Source organism: Stenella coeruleoalba (assembly GCF_951394435.1).
Source record: "Stenella coeruleoalba genome assembly, chromosome: 14".
NCBI lineage: Eukaryota > Metazoa > Chordata > Mammalia > Artiodactyla > Delphinidae > Stenella > Stenella coeruleoalba.
Window position 1 is genome coordinate 51609517 of NC_137160.1, and position 19905 is coordinate 51629421.

Consider the following 19905-nt stretch of genomic DNA (forward strand, 5'->3'; position numbering starts at 1 on the left):
AAGGTAAAACAATAAAACGCATAGTGGGAGGGAGGGACACGCAAGAGGGAAGAGATATTGGAACGTATGTATATGTATAACTGATACACTTTGTTATAAAGCAGAAACTAACACACCATTGTAAAGCAATTATATTCCAATAAAGATGTTAAAAAAAACAAAACGCATAGTCAGTGCATGTGAAATAAAAAGGTGTATATTCTACAAATATTCATAAAAGAAATATTTTAGTTCAAAAAATTAAAAGCCTGATCTAAGATTGGAATTATTCTGAGACTGCCTAGTAGTAACGCTTAGCTCTTATTGTGTTTGTATCATGAATATATATATGAACTATTAAAACTTAATATGATATAGTCAATAGACAACTCTGTCCTACATTTATGTTTATTAAAAACTGCCACAAACAAACAAAGCCTGTACAAAAAGCACCCGGGGCATCGATCACTTTAAAATCATAATCTTGAGAGACACAATTTGCTTAGGCACCATCTTCTAACTTAGCCACGTAGTCTTCCTCTGCCACGTCTTCCTCTTCGTCTGTTATAAACAAACAAAACCTGTACAAAAAATATCCCATAGTACCTATCACTTTGAAACAGTAATCTTGAGAGACAATATCGCTTAGGACCCCCTCTTCCTCTGCCCTGGCCATGTCCTCTTCCTCTTCCTTGCCTGCCATAAACAACAAAACCTGTACAGAAAATATCCCATAATACCTACTACTTTGAAATAGTAGTCTTGAGAGATATTATCGCCTAGGACCCCCTCTTCCTCTTCCTCGGCCACGTCCTCTTCCTCTTCCTCGGCCTCGGCCTCTTCCTGCAACTGAGGGAAGAGAGAAACAAAGTAAAGGAAATTCTCTTCTGTGCTGATGTTACCTGGCCACCACAAACAGCACCTACAGTAAAGAAAAGTTTAATTCAGCTTCTCTCAAATGTAACCTCAGTCACCCTTTCCCGACAGTTTATCATACAAAACCAAGAATTGATGGCCTACTAATACCTAAATATTTGTTTCATTTGACTTTATTTACTGAGAAATTCATCAAGTTTTAAAATATTTTTTCTTTGTATCGTGCCTCAAATTCACCACAAAATAAGATACAAATGATTTGAACCTCACACAAGATGAAAAAGATATAATACTAACGGAACAGAACACAAACACTATGCACCAGATGTTTCTGTTACTGTATAGAATCCAAGTTAGTTAATTCATGCCAAGAAAACTTAAAATATATTACATCAAGTAACAACTTCATGACTTTTCAGAATCTTAAGTCATCTGATCCAATCATAACCTAGTACTTTAATCCAGTAACAATATCCTTGTTACCTGGTCATCCTAGCTGTGAACTTTTCATTTTCAGACATCTATGAATATTTTAAAAATCTTGACATTTCTACCAATTGTTCCTAGTCTTACCATTCAAAGCAACAGAGTAAGTCTAGCACTTCTCTTAAAACAAGGCAGATTAACCACACTTATCTCCAATTCCCTCTGAAGTACTATTCATGATAGAAAAGGAATAAAAATGGCAAATATCCATAAGGGGGAAAAAACAAATGCTGAAAAAACACAGTGGTTGAAAGATTTCAACAATTTTTTAAGTCAGAAAATAGACTGAAACCTACAAATGTTTAGTAAAGGAAGAATAACTTCTAAAAGACCTAGGACCTTGGAAGCCAGGGGTGAGATGATGAGGCAGGGGGCTGAAAACATGGGGGGGGGGGAAGTTGACAATCCTTATGCAGAGCAGTAGATTGGCTAGTCCTCTTCCCCACCTTGCAAAGCTAATGATTATTTCCCTGACAGGTAGGTAGGAGAGAAAAGATAAAATTAACCCAAAGACCTTGAAGCAGAAAGGCTTCGGATTTGAAAACACCTGCGAAGTGGATGGCAGCAAAAGTCACAGAGCTGGAGGGAAGGAACAGGGGGATCAAGTCAGTGTTTTTCAAGCTATGTGTTACAACCTGAATTTTTTTTTTTTTTTTTAAACTGAAAGAGAATACGATAGGAAGCTTAAGGGCATCTGCATGTATTAAGACTAAATTCTTCCTGAAGCTTTTGTTTCATTTATATGTATGAATAGGTCATGATGCAAAGTACAATATATTTCTTAGTGTGAGTGGAAGGAAAAGCCTCAAAATCATTGTTTAGTATCAGCCCCTTTCTCCTGCCCTTCTCCTATAATGCTGGCTGCCAGACATATATCTCCCACAGTAGGTGACTAGAATCTTTTTCTGAGAAAACCAGCTCCAGAAAAGACTTCCAGATCCTGAAATTTTAGGTCTCCTCAGTGGGGAAGCCAACTTACTTTGAACCCACGCTCTAAGGAGTCCAGCCTCCATTCCCAGAAGTTCTCTTTTCAGAGTCCTTCTTAAACAGATGGCCAAAATGCAAGATACTATAGTAAAACCTTCAACATAAAGACCAAACTAAGAGATCAAATAAAAAGAGAAACCAGAGAAAACAACACCAAGTACAGAATAAAAGACAAAGAGAGAGGAAAAATAAAAGACTCAGAAGGAATCAGTCAGAAGATCCAATTATTAAGAATTCCTGGAAGAAAGAACAGAACAAGCAAAACAGAAGAAATTTATCATTACACAAGTAAATTTCTTAGCTCTAAATGGCAAGAATATCCATACTGAAAGGGTCCACCAAGTACCCAGAACAACAGTGGACAAAATGCTAAGTCATTAAAAAATTTCAGAATATCAGGAATAATGAGTCAATCTCTGGGCTTCGCTAGTGGCGCAATGGTTAAGAACCCACCTGCCAATGCAGGAAACACGGGTTCGATCCCTGGTCCAGGAAGATCCCACAGCCCTCGGAGCAACTAAGTCTGTGCGCCACAACTACTGAGCCTGTGCTCTAGAGCCCGTGAGCCACAACTACTGAGCCCGCATGCTACAACTACTGAAGCCTGCACGCCTAGAGGCCGTGCTCCACAACAAGAGAAAACACTGCAATGAGAAGCCCGCATACCACAATGAAGAGTAGCTCCCGCTCACAGCAACTAGAGAAAGCCCGCACGCAGCAACAAATACCCAGTGCAGCCAAAAATAAATAAATAAATATAAATAAATAAATTTATTTAAAAAAATAAGACTCAATCTCCGAATTTTCCAAAGTGTGCAGGGATTAGGGGACCAGGCCATGCACAAAGGGACAGGAAGTAAGAACATCAGTCTTTTGAATAGCAATACCAGGAACTGTAAGAAACACTATATGTACTCATGGCAAGTAGAGGCAATTAAAACAAACCAACCAACCCGTGTTGTTTGCAAATATAAACATATTTTGAATAGCAGATTAGGGCATAAATACACCAGACACAAAAATGTTTATAATCCTTCAAACTTACCAGCTTCCCTTTTCTTAGACTTCACCTTTGGTTCAACATCCACGAGAAGTGTATCCAGAGGTAAGCTGTCTGGCAGAATAAAATATCGAATGTTATTTCCTCGAATACTCAGTGTTTCCAGCTGTACAGGTTCTCTGTTCTTCAGGGTCATTTTCACAGCTTTAAGATGTGTATTCATGCTGACATCTACACCTGGAGGGAAAAAAGAGGACAGTTATTAGCATAATAAGGAAGGCAACCGATTAATCTATCAAGCCACTGTTAGTACGATGTTATAGAAGAGTATTATCTGTTCTACAACTGGTAATTATGTCTGTATAAATCAGAAATCTTTCCTTCACTAGATTTTTCCTTAGCTTGTTGTTTACTAATCTTCTGTACTCTTCTTTCCCAAAATTAATAGACTTTTGATACATTCCATCTTGTTGGGGAACTTGATACAACGAGGGAGAGGGGGAAAAAAACCAAAAGATTTATGATCTCTTTCTATGTTCCAGGAACTGCATGCTAAGGCATTTCAGTTTAATCCTCAATGTCCTTATGGTAGATAGTATGATTATCCCTATTGTGAGGACTAAAATATATATTCAGGATATAAGAAACCTGAAACAGTGGTTGTCACTGGGGGAGGGAATTGGATTTTTACTCGATTTTGCTCCCCCAATTTACTAAATTTTCCTCCTGGGACATCATTTATTAAGTGCCTACTGTATGTGAGGCAAACCTTACATTATATTACTTTTGTGAGTGTCTTCCATCACTAGATTTTGAATTCCTAAAAAGCAGGAAGAGGGCTTCCCTGGTGGCGCAGTGGTTCAGAGTCTGCCTGCCAATGCAGGGGACACAGGTTCATGGCCCGGTCCGGGAAGATCCCACATGCCGTGGAGCAGCTAGGCCCGTGAGCCATGGCCGCTAAGCCTGTGTGTCCGGAGCCCGTGCTCCACAACGGGAGAGGCCACAACAGTGAGAGGCCCGCGTACGGCAAAAAAAAAAAAGAACACTCTGCTTCCTCTACAACATGCAACACAGAGCTCAGAAAAGAGCAGACTAAATCACTGTTTAAAATCACGGAATTTTAACAGGACAGAAATTACATTTCCTCAGATATGATCAGACTGTATCAAAACCTTAAACTATACAGATTTCCTTTCATAGCAATTGGTGTTGCAAAGTTTTGGTGGACTCACAAATATTATCAGTTTAATACTATATATTTCTCTTGTTTACTCAGATGCTGGATCTACATGTTAAAAAATTATTTATAAATTTACAATTTAAATATTTCAGAGAGTAGAATGGTACCATATGCTAAGATAGCATTTTCTTTCATCAATTCTTTTAAAAATTTGCCCTTTTTGGGGGCAGCAGCTACTATTAGTGAAGAATCACAGTGGCTTTAAATATAAAACTACATATCATACATACAATATCATTAAAGAGTTAGACACCTAAGAAAAAAGACAAATGTAATACTCTAATATGTTATGCTTAGATAAAATTATGGTTCCTCAACACCCCCTTCCCATTTCCCACATATTTTTTACCCAGGATAATCAGACATGGAAACTCTATCCTCTATCTTCAAGGACTTTACAATCTAACAGGGGACACAAAATTCTGATACAAGTAATATGTGTTTTGTAAGATGCAACATTCCAGGGGACACGTACAGGCAAAAGTAGAAAAGGCATAAAGCAGGAAAACAGTGGTCACACATAGGATAACCTGGGGAATCCACTCTGGTCTTAGCATAAGAACTTAAGGTGAGGCTTAAATAAGAAGGTCAGTGAAATAATCCAGACAAAAGGAATGAGATTTGTACTATATAAAACATTCATTAACCAAAGAATTCTGGCCTGTAGGTGAAACAGATAGGAAATAAAAAGTGTTATAAACGCAGTCCAACCTCCATACCTGTGATTGTTCCATGGACCTGTGTTCCATTCTTTAATTCAATGGTTACAGTTTCGTGACTCAATTTCATCAAAAATCTATAAAGACAATAGGAATAAAATGATAAATTTTCACTTTTAACACTTCAAAAACATGTTTATTATTATTATTAAGCCAAAGGGTGAAATTTCTAGATGCTGAAAACCTACTATGGATGCTATCTGCACCAATTCCTGTTAATAGCTTGCATAACAATTTCAGCTTTCCCTGAATGATACCCTTAACATTTATGAAAGAGCACAGTAACAGAAATTGTCACTTGGACATTTCTGATTCTCTAAGCCATTATACAGCTTAACCTCTGATCCATGCATATAGATCCTGAAGTCACTGTAAGCCACAAAACTGAAATCAAGAAATTACATGGATAAAAGTGCTCAAAAAACACAAGCTTCCAATTATAAGACAGTAAGTATTGGAGATGTAATGTACAACATGATGGCTATAGTTAATACTGCTGTATGGTATATTTGAAAACTGCTAAGAGACTAGATCCTTAAAGTTCTCATGAGAAAAAAGCCATTTTTTTCTTTTCTTTTGTATACATGTGAGATGATGGATGTTAACAAACTTACTGTGGTAATCATTTCACAGCTTATGTAAGTCATTATCCTGTACACCTTAAACTTACAGTGTTGTATGTCAATTATATCTCAATGAAACTGAAAAAAATGATACATTATAATTGGTATTAAAAGATTATACTCTTATTGTATGTGTATAAATAAGGTAAAAGTCTCCTTTTCTAACCCTCCTCCAGGCATGTGGGGATATTCTAGACCATTTTATATGCAAACATAAGCATTTACATAAAATTTACTTTTACAGAAACTGGGCCATACTATAATGGCTTCTGTAACTTTTAGTTCTCATTTAGCATTTAGAGACATTTATGCAAACCCCCACCAAATTCAGTTATGCAAATCCTCACCAACACTAACTGTCACCAATCTTGTTTTGGTCAATTTGATAGGGGAAAAAAGGCAATTTGCTTTTCCCTATCACTTGTTGAATAATTCTTCATGAATACAGGAAATCTGTATTTCTTCTGTTATTTTCCTATTCACATTATTCACAACTCCAATTAGGTCGAATTCTTCTTTTATTTTCTATCAGTTTGCCACAGCAATTCAAGTTCATGGTTTTCTTTAGCCATACAATTTTTTTTCATTTTTATGTTGTTAAATTTATGAATCCTTCTTGGGTATGTAATTTGTTTAGAAAGATGATTCCCATCCCAAGATTATAAAAAGTCTCTTATTTTCTTCTACTGTTACATTTAGAGTTTTAATCCACCTAGAATTCATCTCTTTTCTGTGCAATGTGAGGTAGGAAGTGGCCTTTATGATTTTCCCAAGTTGGATAGCCAGGTGCTTCAATAACATTTACTGAATAGTTATCCATTCCCCACTTCATCTATTCTTCTGTTCTCCAACTTTTTATTATGAAATATTGCAGAGGAAGCTGAAGGGTTCACACACTATGAAAATGTTACCATTTGTGTGTGCCCCTCCCCCCCCACTTACACTGTCACCACATTATCTGAAAGTAAACTGCAGTCACTTCAGCATGCATTTTCTCATGAGGACATTCTACCACATAACCATAACACCACAATCACATCTAGAAAAATGAACAATAATCCTACAGTATGATCTAATATACAACTCATATTCAAAATTTCTGGTCTATAGTATGTACTTTGTATACCCGATCACACTAAATGTTAAGATTACCTACTTTCTCCCCAACTAGTCTATCCTTGAGGTTAAGAATCATGAACTTTATATCTAATCCTGGATTGTAACAGGCACTGAATAAGTTGGCTAAAATGTTTCAATGATTAAAGGGAAATCAGGCTTAAAATACAACTTTTGAAGTGGTATAGACAGCCATCAAAAAAGGGGAAATTACTTGGTCTTGCATAAGACAAGTCCCAAACTTGTTCTCATACAAAGAAAAAACTGTGTGTTGAATCCCTTCCCTTTCCATATTTGCTGTCAAGAAAAAAAGTCTCTCTTAATGAATTGGTAATGCTTTATTTCACCAGATAAGAATTCTTTAACTTAGCTCGAATTTAATATAACTATATTAGCCTAGAATTTTCACAGAATGGTTTCTTCCCATTATCAATTTAAAATTTGTTTTTACTTTAATTGTCCCATCCAGTAATAACTTCTACTTTTATAAAACTTCTTTCAAATCATTTTTAGAAACAGGCAGGATTCAAGTAAAAATAAAATACTTTATTAATCAAGCAGTCTACCATATGGAAATAAAAGGAAAACGAGAAAGTAAGAAAACCTCTGAAACAATCAAAATACATTTTATCAAGTCCAAGGATATTTCTTTGATAAATAGTATTTATCATTATATATTATATGGTAGTCACTGTGCTTGGTAATGATTAAAAATGAGTAAGACTAGGCCCCCAAGGAGCTCAAACTCTGTAAGGAAGAACAGACACATGAAAGATTTTTTTTTTAAGTAATTACGTAAATTTAAATCACAACGGAGATATGCACAGGTTCTTACCATGAATATAATGTAGCATGGGTAGGAAGGAGTCAGATCTTAGTGGACTTCTAGGAAGTCTGAAAAGTTGGAAATATGCAGCAAAGAGAGACTAGAGCAAAGATATAGTAAGAAACAGCACAAGGTACACAGAAATTATAGGTATTACTGATAGAATACTAAGTCCAAGAAAATGAGTAGGGAAGAGGTTCCTTTCATGGAATGCCCAAGCTCTGTTAAACAATTCCCCTAGGAGAACTACTGAAGGCTTTTCATCAATGGAGTGGAGTGCCACATCGGAAGACAAATTAGGTGGCTAGAGCAATAGATAGATTAAAGTAATCAAGACACAGGAACTACAAATAGGTCAATGAAACAGAACAGAGTCCAGAAGTTCACTATCCAGGCAGCAGTTTGGGTTTCACAGGTGTATACATTTTTCAAAATTGGGAAATGCACACTGAATTTCACTGTTATGAGATATTTACTTTAAGAAGTGAGATTAAAGAACACGGGTGGGAAGAAAAGGGAGGCTGAACAGCTTAGTGGTGTCAGCTGGAGTGGCATGGAAGGTGTACTGAGGGTAGGAGAAATAAACACAGTTATCCGAGCCAAGGAACCAAGCAAATTCAAATTATTTTCTGATGAATCCTTCACTACCTGAATTCTTTCTGCTTACTGTAACTTAAGATATTCAGATAATACTCAAATATTCAGATAAAATGGTATCATTCAGTATAGCACTGAAATGGTATCCGAACTCACACTATTAACTTCAAAAATCAAAGAGAACGGGATAGTGAAAGATACTTAGAGATATTCAGATAAGCACACATATGTCCATTACAGTAACTTAACTTAAGATATTCAGATAATACTGTAACTTAAAATATTCAGATAATACTCAGATATTCAGATAAAATGGTATCTCCTTCAGTATAGCACTGAAATGCTATCCAAACTCACACTATTAAATTCAAAAATCAAAGAGAATGGGATAGTGAAAGATACTTATATTAGGTAGGTAAATTTGCCAAAACCTAGCAATTTATCAGATTATCAGGATTATCAAGAGGAAGAAGTCAAAGACGACTCCCAGGTTTTTGGTTAGGGAGACAGTATAAGTGTCACCAACTGAGATAAAGAAATAACAAAGTCAACCAAAACCGCAAACCAGTTAGACAAACACCCATTTTTCCTGGCGTAAAACACATTCTCCAGTTATTAGAAATTTTATTTCTATAGTGTAAGACACAGAATAGGATTCAGTACAGCCATTAAAATTTATAGGAAAATTCCGTCACAACACAGACTATCTTTAAATGAGACAAACTGATTCCAAAGAGTATGACATAAAACTTAACTACAGATTCAGACTGGCAGGTATTGAGAAATTGAAAAAATAAACTTTAAATTCTGAGATGTTTCCCCCCAAAGTTATACTTCAAATAAAAATGGACAAAGTCTTCCAGTTATAAGATAAATAAGTATTAGGGATGTAATGTACAACATGATAAATATAATTAACACTGCTGTATGTTATATATGAAAGTTAAGAGAGTAAATCTTGAGTCCGCATCACAAGAAAAAAATTTTTGTCTATTTCTTTTATTTTGTACCTATATGAGACGATGGATGCTCACTAAACTTATTGTGTTAATCACTTCGTGATGGATGTAAATCAAATAATTATGCTGTATACCTTAAAGTTATACAGTGTCGTACGCCAATTACATCTCAATAAAACTGTAAGAAAAAAATGGACAAAAAGTTAACCTTAAATGCCCTCTCTACAAACTCCACCCTGAATATAACAATAAGGATTTTATATGATATTTCAAACATACTAGAAACTATCTACTTGTCTACCTTCACCACAAAACATAAAGCTCCAACAAGGCAGGAACTCTGTGTCGAAAAAAAAAATGCATACATTATGAGAGCACAGTGTAACAGGTGCCCAATAACACTGACAATCCTAGTTTGTGACTGCCGGCTGGGTTATTAGAAACCTCTGCTTCTATGCTGCAAGCTCTCAGCCTCAAGGAAAAACACCAAACCCCAATCTATTTGCAAGTAGTTTAGAATGAATTACTCCAATCAGTAAACAAGTTTTCAGTAGGCTCAGCTAACCGGCCAAATTTAAACACAGAAATGAACCAGAAAAAATCTCGATTATCTGTGTAATCAGTCAAAATATACAGAAAATAGATTCTGTCCCACGTTGGGAGACTTTTTTTTCCTAAAGCAAAGTCCTATTTTAAGGGGAAATGTCGGTTGAATAACGTTAAGTCTAGTAAGTAACAACAAGGGGGGGAAAAGAAGTGATAGGATAAACTTACGAATCGAAAGTCCATCCCTGATTTGAAACATTTCGGAATTACGTTTCATTATTTCCAGATAAACTCCTACAGCTTCTAAGTACTCTTTTAAGTGTGATGGTAGTTTCATCGCGAAAAACGCATTTAACTTAAACTACTTACGCAGTAGTATTTTTATGTCTCCCACATTCTCAGGGAGCGTGGACCTAGTTATATTTGCCGGCTCCTGAGGCTGAGACGAGCCAGAAACGCAACCCAGACTAGAGCACAAGTTCTACTCAAAATGAAAGTCGGTAAGTCACCGGGAGTAGCTTGTAAGCCTGGCGCTGCACCTCTACGGCCTCGAAGACTCTGGGTGGGAAAACCTGGCCCGGTCTTTACCTCCACTTCTTGGAAAATACGGGGGATCCCCGCGCGACCCAGTCTGAAGCCCAGGTCCGAGCGGCCGCGGCGGCGCGGCCAAGATGGGACGGGAGCGGCGGGCGCCGGAGGCCGTTAGCAGGCCGCGCGCACACGCGGCTTTCGCGCCTCCAGCCTCTGGGGCAGCCCAGCCTCCCGCTCCCGGCCCACACCGTTCAGACTGTCCCCTCACAGTCCCTCACCCCGCCTGGTCACTTCCTCACCTCACGAGCTTCATCCTAGCGGCGCCGTCACCGTTTCGGTCGGATAGCGAACAAAACCCAACAACTGAGCGCCGACCGGCTACGAATATGAATGGCCGGAAACACTTACTCCCAGGGTTCCGACGTAAAGAGCGCGCGTACCGGTGCGGACGCACGGCGGAAACGCCGAGACCACCCTTGAGCTCTCCCTTCCGGCCGTGAGAAGCGCCACTGCGGCCCCTGGCGGCTGGAGGTGTGCCTTGCAACTGCTGAGGGGGTTTGCTTTAGGAGGAAACTTCCGGTAAGAGGGAAATTTGAGGAGATTAAATCCCATTAGCGGGCATGGCAGGGCTCCGTGTATTCAGCAGCACGAAATTTACTCAATGAAAGGAAGTTCTGGGAGAAGTCCAGAGGATTATGCTAACTCTGCTCCAACACCAGGAACCTCAACATTACTTAACGTGCCTGAAAAAAATCACACAATTTTTTTTTATGTCAACTTTTTTTTTTTTTTTTGCGGTACTCGGGCCTCTCACTGTTGTGGCCTCTCCCGTTGCGGGGCAACAGGCTCCGGACGCGCAGGCTCAGCGGCCATAGCTCACGGGCGCAGCCGCTCCGCGGCATGTGGGATCTTCCTGGACCGGGGCACGAACCCGTGTGCCCTGCATCGGCAGGCGGACTCTCAACCACTGCGCCACCAGGGAAGCCCTATGTCAACTTTTAAAAAATTTAATTTTATTTATTTTTGGCTTCGTTGGGTCTCTGCTGCTGCGCGCGGGCTTTCTCTAGTTGTGGCGAGCGGGGGCTACTCTTCGTTGTGGTGCGCGGGCTTCTCATTGCGGTGGCTTCTCTTGTTGTGGAGCACGGGCTCTAGGCGCGCGGGCTTCAGTAGTTGTGGCACACAGGCTTAGTTGCTCCGCAGCATGTGGGACCTTCCCAGACCAGGGCTCGAACCCGTGTCCCCTGCATTGGCAGGCGGATTCTTAACCACTGCGCCTCCAGAGAAGTCCAGAAAAATCACACAATTTAACTGATTATTTTCACTTTAAATTCTGGTCACAAACCTCAGAAGGGTTCCCCACAGTGCCCAGAGATCCAGAGATCATGTTATGCTTCTCTAATGGATACTTTCTCCTTTAGCCTAGGTGATCTCCAAAACTACGGCTTTAATTTGTATCTCCAGCTTGGACTTCATCCCTGGTCATTAGAATTCTTGAATGTTGTGAGGCAATTCTCATCAAACATTAATGTGCATAGGACTCAACTGGAGGAAATATTAGAATGAAAATTCTGATTCCATTGGTATGGGGTCTGAAATTCTGCACTTCTAACAAGCTTTCAGTTGATGAAGATGCTCCTATTCCATGGATCTCAATTTGAGTAGCAAGACTGTAATGGACATATGTGTGCTGCCTTCTCAACATCTATCCCCCTGTCTTCCGAACAGTTCCTAATAATCTCCTGGTGATCCAATGTGGACCAAATTGCTATAATTTTTCTTTGTTTTTATTTTCTAGCTTGAAAATTTTTTAGGATTTTTATTCTCTCATAGTATAAAACTGTCAAGAGTCCTGAAATAAAGTCATCAAGAATGGAGCAACAACAGAAAAGCCATTATTTGCTGCTAGCAGGAGGGTCAGTCTGAAAGTGAGACTACTCTGTCTTCTTGGAGTTAGCTGAGGTTTTATATATTACAGGCATTTAGATTGGTCATAAGAAAGAAAAGGAACAAGGAAATGAGAATGCAACATGTGGGGCAATACAACCATTCCATCAGTAGTTTTTAGAAGTAGATGTGTTAATGATAAGCATGCGCAAAAAAGTACATTCTGCAATTTGGAGTGAGCAAGGAAAGCAAACATTTTAAACAAATCCAGATTACATTCACAATTTTAAGTTTGGCAAAAGAATTTACAAGTAGGGGCTTATGTTTCTTGTGTAGGGTTCTGAAAAAGAACTTCACAAATTTACAGAACCATAATGTTCAGCACCAAGATGCATCATTTAGGCCACAGCATTTGTTTTTAGCATGTGCACATGGCAAAAGATTAACCAATCACAGCTCTCCCCCCCGGGGACTTTCTCAAGAGCTCTCGGGAATGGAAGCCTCTATTTTTACTAGGATAAATTCGCTGTCAGCTTATATGATCTTTGAAAGCTCAGTCAAGCAAGATAATTTATTCACTGGATCATGATTATTTTTTAGTAAACAACAAATCAAATGACCCAACTCTGAAGTGTATAATACAGTATTGTAAAAGCAAACTATTTTATATTTTCACAGCATGCTTAAACACCTGACTGTATTTAGTTTTAGAAAAGAAAACCTAGAACAAATTGCAGACAGGAATTATACATCAAATATGAATTCCTTATGTATCAAAAATAAATACATATGATTTCATATGGTGTGACATTTGTAAAGATTCCAACGCTCCTGATTGTGGCCAATACAAGTATAGTGGAATAGATTACTCAGGAGCAGAGAGGCCCTGGGACTTCCCTGGTGGTCCAGTGGTTAAGACTCCATGCTCCCAAAGCAGGGGGCCCAGGTACCATCCCTGGTCAGGGAACTAGATCTCGCATGCAGCAGCTAAAAGATCCCGCATGCTGTAACTAAGACCAGACGCAGCCAAATAAATAAATATTAAAAAAAAAAAAAAAAGGGCTTCCCTGGTGGCGCAGTGGTTGAGAATCTGCCTGCTAATGCAGGGGACACGGGTTCGAGCCCTGGTCTGGGAGGATCCCACATGCCGCGGAGCAACTGGGCCCGTGAGCCACAACTACTGAGCCTGCGCGTCTGGGGCCTGTGCTCCGCAAAAAGAGAGGCCGTGATAGAGGCCCGCGCGCCGCGATGAAGAGTGGCCCCCACTTGCCACAACTAGAGAAAGCTCTCGCACAGAAACGAAGACACAACACAGCAAAAATTAATTAATTAATTAACTCCTACCCCCACATCTTTAAAAAAAAAGCAGAGGCCCATTTTTTGGAAATGGAAACTTGTAAATATGGTTTGTGTATGTGTGTATGCCAGAATTTGAGTTACTACAGATAAAGTGGTTTACACACAAAGAGAAATCCCACCAATTGTCTGACAATCTGAAGGTGAAGGCAAATATAGGTCAGATATTCTATCAACAGTAGATAACCAGCTTTAATCACGTTGGCAGTCTACTCCTGAGTTTTTCCCCAATTTAAGCCGTTTGGTATATGCCATTAAAGTATATTGCTGACCCCTGAACAACTCTGGCGTTAGGGGCACAGAGACTCTGCTCAGTGGAAAATCCATGCATAACTTACAGTCGCCCCTCCATATCCCCAGTTCCACATCCTCCGATTCAACCAACCAGTTGATGATGAGTACTCTAGTACTTACTACTGGGAAAAAAAAAATCCCCGTATAACTGGACTTGTTTAAACTTGTGTTGAACAAGGGACAAATGAAAGTATCAGGCACTGGGGATGGGCGGGGGGGAAGACAGGTTTTTGCCATAACACAGGTATGGTGATGTGACCAATGGCTTCACCCACCAATACTTCTCATTTTGGTTTTTAAACCACAGAACCTCCCCAAACTAAACTGACAGGCAGCTCAATAAAGTTTTGTGGAAGATGTATTCTCATAAAAACATCAGGCTTCACAAACTTAGAGCACATTTTGGCTGGACTTGGCTTCAAAAAAGGAGGGCCGGAAGTGGAGAACCTCTCTTCAGATTCTCAAGGGCAAGAGCACCCATTTGCCCATCCTCACAGTTCTGCAAATAAGGAAAGAGTAGCACAGAGGGCGTGTTCAAAAGCAGGGTAGAACCAAGAATCCTAGTGCGAGAACCCTGGATTCTATCATTGGAGGTCTCTAAGAGTCAAAGCTTTGAACACCCGCCATGACTAAACGTGGTGGAACTTTCTACAATTTCTTGTCGACTCTCGTGCTCTGATGCCCAGGGAGGAAAGTGTGCAAGGAGACGCTGAAGCCCTGCATTTTGGGGAGGCGCTGGAGTGCAGTGCCGGGAAGGAGAGAGAAGGGTCAATCGTCCACCCTTTTCTTTACATTGGCCCCTGTCGAGGATTAGAGGTATCTGAACTGAAAGTCGCAGAGAGCAGTACCTGCAACCAACAGAAGAACCGGTGGCGACGGATTTTCAAGACAAACCACCACCGCTGGGGGCGTACGTGGCTTTACTCCAAGAGACGAGCGGGTAAAGGGAAGAGTCTGCCGCTAGCCGGAGAGGCGCCCACCCGCGGTGCGCGCACGCGAGGCCTCCCACCGCGCCTGCGCTGCGGTCCGACGCTGGCTCGTCTTTCCCCGACGCCCAGCAGTCCGGGCCGGGGTGAAAAACTGCGTGACACGCAACGAGCGTGGCGGCCATCTTCATCTTCTGGGCACGTCAGCTGAGCCGGTTCAGGCAGAAAAGGAGCGTTGCGCAAGCGCGCCCAAGACGGTCCCAGGTAACTCCCATCTGACGGGCGAGGCGTAGCCGTCGTCGCCGGAAGTTTGGCGTTGCTGCGCCGCGGGAGAGGCGGTGGTGGCGGCAGAAGCAGCTGAGTGTCTCCCGATACCCGGATGTGAGGCGGTCTGCTAGCTCTCGTCGGACCCTTGGCCCGGAGCGAGGAAGGTACGGTAGCGTCCCGACCGCCCCGCCGCCTGCTGTCGCGTCGCCAGCGTCCTCGCCTCCCTGTTGCCAGCCCCTCCGGAGAGCCGGACGCTTCTCCCCCTTCCTGTCCGCCCCTCTGTGTCGTGCTGCCTCGCACGCCCTTCCTACTCCTCGGGTCCCGGCTCCTGGCGCCCCTGGGAGGGAGTGGGCGGCTCGGAGGCGCGGTCGCCTGAGGCAGGTAACCAACCTGCGCGGCTCGGCTGCCCAGTCGCCGCATCACCTGCCGCGGCCCGCTGGGTGGTCAGCGGTAGTAAGGGGCCGTGGCCGAGGACGGGGTCAGGCCGGGGCTCCCCAGGCGGCCGCGCGGGCTTCCGGAGACCCCGAGGTGGCGTGCAGCCTTTTGCGGCGGACGGGGAGGTGTCGGCGCCGGCCCGCAGGTTGCCCTGCCTCGTCCCCACCCCCGGCGTCTTTCCTTCCGTGCGTCTCCCCCGAACCCGCCGTTCCAGCCCTGGCGGAGCTAAGGTCCTGCGGCTCGCTCCCCTGCCCGTCGCCCCCCGCTGACCCTGCGTGAACCCTGAGGCCTCTGCAGTCTGCTGGGCGGGATGTGAGGATCCTGGCCTCACGGCCCTTAGACTGGGAGGGGAGCGGTGGCCCGGGTCCAAGGTCATAGTGTGGTTCTGGTTGGACAGGACTGTCTGGGCGCAGGGAGGGCTGCTCTGGAGTAGAAATTGGGTGTGTTGAGGGGCATAGTGAAGTTTGTAGAGATAGATGCGAGCAGAAGGGAATTGGGTCCTCGATTTTGATCACTATTCTTAAGATTGTTTTATAACGGGGGTTTGTTTTTCTCGGGCAGAATGGGAGAGATAGCAACTCCAAAAATTGGAGAACATTGCCACCCCCACACCCTTAACCTCCCCCTCCCTCATCCCCAAATGTTTTGTTTTGAAAACCCGCACGTACGGTATTTTCCAGGAGTGGGGGCGGGGGAGGAGGAAGGAGTTATATCCTTGAGGCTTTAGAAGTACTGTGCATCTTGTTTTCGGGTAGCCTTCGGTAGCTGAAAAGGGATTCTTTTAGCAGGAAGTAGTTGCAGCACACAGTATTTGAATAGTATTATCAAACGATGTTTCAGTAAATAGCCTTAACAGAAACCCGTAAAAGAATGCTACTTAGTGGAAGAGTGGGATGTCGGTGTGCTTTGTTTTTTCCTCACCTAAACGTTATTTAAAAAAAAAAAAAGGTAAAACACAATTTCAATTTCAAACATTTTGGATGCCGTGAATTATGTTATATTCAGCCTCTTCTGATTAAGTCCTTAGTTTCTGCTTTACACAAGGCATCAATACCAATGGAACTTTTTTAATTTGAAAAACTTTAAAAAATCTCACCGTGGAATTAGAAATGAGAGTGGGATAAAAAGTGCTTAATTTGGAATCTGCAAATTCAGACCTAGAGCATGTGCAGAAATGAGAAAGCTGTAACAGACACTTCCCCCTTTTGGGCAGAATGCAGTGTATGCCCCTTAGGTCAGATGTGTGTCTTTGGAAGTACCCTTCTTAGAACAAAACCTCCCTTATGTTATGAGCTTCTGCCCACCTTACCAATTCCCGGGTAAAGAAAATATGCTGTCATTTCTCGTTGATTAGTATTATAATTCTGTAGTTAAAAAGTAGTTTTTTTTAACATCAGACCCAAACAAGATTTTGTGCTAGGCCTTTAAACCAGTAAATTATGCTTCCAGAAGAACTGAAAAAGGACCCTAATTAATGGATGTCATTAACCTCTTTTGCTGGATGGCCCTTTTTAGCCTGGTAATTCATCACAGCACAAAGCTGACTGTAATTATTCTAATAATGATGGAGACTAGCATTGCACAATGGATTTTTTTAATAGTTAAATATTTTTTTCGTGAGTTTTGTTAGCAGATTTATGTTACATGTTGAGTAATTTGAATAACCTTAGCTGAAGGTGATCAGAAGTTTAGATGGTAGGTAGAAACCAACTCCAGTAAAATTGTTACCATACATAATTCAATTAAGGGCTCTGTTAACCCCTCTGAAGCTCAGCCTTCAGTGTTTTTCTGTGCATCCCTTTTTGTTGGCACAGCGAAAGTTCTTTGGCTCTATTTCTGCATACTGTGGTTACTTTTGACAATAACATCATTCTGTTTACTTGACCATCCTGTCTTTTTTGAGGGAGCTACATCTTAAGCTTAACTTCATTTTAGTACACCTGAAGAAATCAAGATTTATGTCATCTGCGCTCTTCAGCTTACTTTAAAGATTTATGGCTTCATATGTGAGACTCATGAGAGATAAAACTCAGAATATAAATTAAAAATGGGGTTTTAAGTATTACTTTAATTTTTATTTAATTAATTTATTTTTGGCCTCACCTCCCAGCTTGCAGGATCTTAGTTGCCCTACCTGGGATGGAACCCTGGCCTCGGCAGTGAAAGGGTGGAGTCTTAACCACTGGACTGCCAGGGAATTCCCTTAAGTATTACTTTAATATAGTGGCCTCAGACTTTTTGGTCAGGATCCCTTTACATTCTTAAAATTATGTAGGACTCCAAATAGCTTTTGTTTTATGTGGGTTATATCTATTCACAGTTATTGTATTTGAAATTAACAAGTATATTTATTAATTCATTGAAAAATAAATAATAAACTAACTGCAGGTTAATATAAATAACTTTTTAAATGAAAAACTATTTTCCAAAACAAAAAAAATTAGTGAAAGAATGGCAACTGTTTTACATTTTTGTAAATCTCTTTAATGTTTGGCCTAATAGAAGACAGCTGGATTCTCTTATCAGCTTCAGCATTCAATCTTTATATGTTGTTCTGGTTGAAGCATATGAAGAAAATCTAGCTTCACACCAGTGTGTTGGGAGGAGTACTTTAATAACATTTTCAGATAATTGTGATACTCTTCTTTGACTCTACAACAAAACTCAACAAGTGGTAATTGCCTTTTTTTTTTTTTTTTAAATAAAGGTTTTTTTTTTTTCCTCTTGATATTTATTTATTTTGGCTGCACCAGGTCTTAGTTGTAGCACGTGGGATCTTCCTTGCAGCGTACCCGATCCTTTTTTAGTTGCATGTGGGCTCTTAGTTGTGGCATGCATGTGGGATCTAGTTCCCTGACCAGGGATTGAACCTGGGCCCCCTGCATTTGGGATCACTGAGTCTTACCCACTGGACCACCAGGGAAGTCCCAACAAGTGGTAATTTCTTAAAGATTAGTTGCAATGTGGAATCTGAAACTATCTATATACTTTTCACACAATGTTGCATTAAATTTCATTGGTCTGTTTGTGCTTTGAATTGATCTTTTACCTGTGTATGATTTTGATCCCATGAACCCCCTCTGGGTTCATGGGTCTCTGGAATCCCCATGGTCCCTGTACCACACTTTGAGAACTGCTGCTTTAATGTAAATAATTTAATAGTTTAGAATTAATGTAATTATTGAAGCTGAAAGGGATAAAGGTAATATGGAAATAGAGTTGATAATTAGTTAAGTGAAATGAGTAACTAAGGTAAATATTTTTTTTCATGTTTTCTTTTCATCAAAAATATTATATCAGTAAATTAATAAATGCTTATGTGCCAGGAACTGTTCTAAGGACTTTATATGAGGAAATATTTCTATTGTATCATCTTTAGTGATGGTTAAGAGAAAGGCAAGTATAATTTAACTTATTTTTTTACCCTACAGATAGTACAGTCTTTCTTCTTTTTTTTTTTTTTTTTTTTTGCGGTACACGGGCCTCTCACTGTTGTGGCTTCTCCCGTTGCGGAGCACAGGCTCCGGATGCGCAGGCTCAGCGGCCATGGCTCACGGGCCCAGCCGCTCCGCGGCACGTGGGATCTTCCCGGACCAGGGCACGAACCCGTGTCCCTTCATTGGCAGGCGGACTCTCAACCACTGCGCCACCAGGGAAGCCCAGTACAGTCTTTCTGACGTATCCTTTATAATGCAGATATAGTTCCACTTTAGAAGATATATAATACCTAGATAATTTATCTGTAAGGTATTTGAGATAGAAAATATGCTGATCCCTAGCATCTGTCACTGTTTATGTTTAAAATATATTGTTTTAGACTATATTAACCCATCAGAAAATTGAGTTATTAAATAAATACTAGTAGTGTTAATGAAGATAATCCTGTTGACATGGAAATTTGTTTTATTTTGTTAAATCATTTCAACTAGTATTTGAAACTTTGTTGTGACCATGGTCACTAAATGAAATTTTTCTTCAAAAACAAAAATAGATAATTTTCATAAGACAAATTTAGGTTTATTTAAAAAGCCTGATGCATATTAAAGTCTGTTTCATTTCAGATTCACTTTTTTGGTAATAGCTTTATGGAGATAAAATCAACCCTTATAGAATACAACTCTGGGGTTTTCAGTATATTCAGAGTTGTGCAACCATTACCACTAATTTTAGCATATTTTCATCATTCCAAAAATGATGAAAATACCTATACTAACATGTTATTCCTTTTTTTTTTCCCCTGCCCACTTACTACCATCAA

General features: G+C 40.6%; 2 protein-coding genes across 11 annotated transcripts in view; one reads left to right on the plus strand and one right to left on the minus strand.

Annotated features, from left to right (window-relative positions):
* Window positions 1-373: 373 nt before the first annotated feature.
* SNRPD1 (small nuclear ribonucleoprotein D1 polypeptide) lies at window positions 374-14994 on the minus strand. Of its 5 annotated transcripts, none has more exons than XM_079942277.1 (5): window positions 14868-14994; window positions 5288-5364; window positions 3374-3565; window positions 724-828; window positions 374-560 (listed from the first exon to the last, which is right to left on the minus strand). In XM_079942277.1, the coding sequence occupies exons 2-4, from the start codon at window positions 5355-5357 to the stop codon at window positions 752-754; spliced, it is 339 nt and encodes a 112-aa protein (XP_079798403.1). In that variant the 5' UTR covers window positions 5358-5364; window positions 14868-14994; the 3' UTR covers window positions 374-560; window positions 724-751. The 5 variants fall into 5 exon arrangements, with proteins under 5 accessions (XP_079798403.1, XP_079798400.1, XP_079798399.1 ...); XM_079942274.1 differs by lacking the exon at window positions 14868-14994 and adding an exon at window positions 10785-10915 and having other exon boundaries at window positions 374-540; XM_079942273.1 differs by lacking the exon at window positions 14868-14994 and adding an exon at window positions 10785-10915.
* Window positions 14995-15247: 253 nt separating this feature from the next.
* ESCO1 (establishment of sister chromatid cohesion N-acetyltransferase 1) overlaps window positions 15248-19905 on the plus strand; it is a 78021-nt gene continuing 73363 nt past the window's right edge. For 3 of the 6 annotated variants that reach the window (XR_013831257.1, XR_013831258.1, XM_079942272.1), the window contains exon 1: window positions 15265-15376. The gene's annotated coding sequence lies outside the window, so the exon portion shown is untranslated. Of the gene's footprint in view, window positions 15377-19905 lie in introns of all 6 variants that reach the window. The other 3 variants (XM_079942270.1, XM_079942268.1, XM_079942271.1) reach the window with 3 other exon arrangements.

Bases quoted from the DNA above. Each gene is read 5' to 3' on its own strand.
- SNRPD1 (XM_079942274.1), bottom strand. The intron at 3,566-5,287 runs GTATGGAGGTTG...TTTTCCCTCCAG, and splicing joins GGTCCATGGAACAATCACAG to GTGTAGATGTCAGCATGAAT. The intron at 829-3,373 runs GTAAGTTTGAAG...CTCTTCCCTCAG, and splicing joins GTCTAAGAAAAGGGAAGCTG to TTGCAGGAAGAGGCCGAGGC.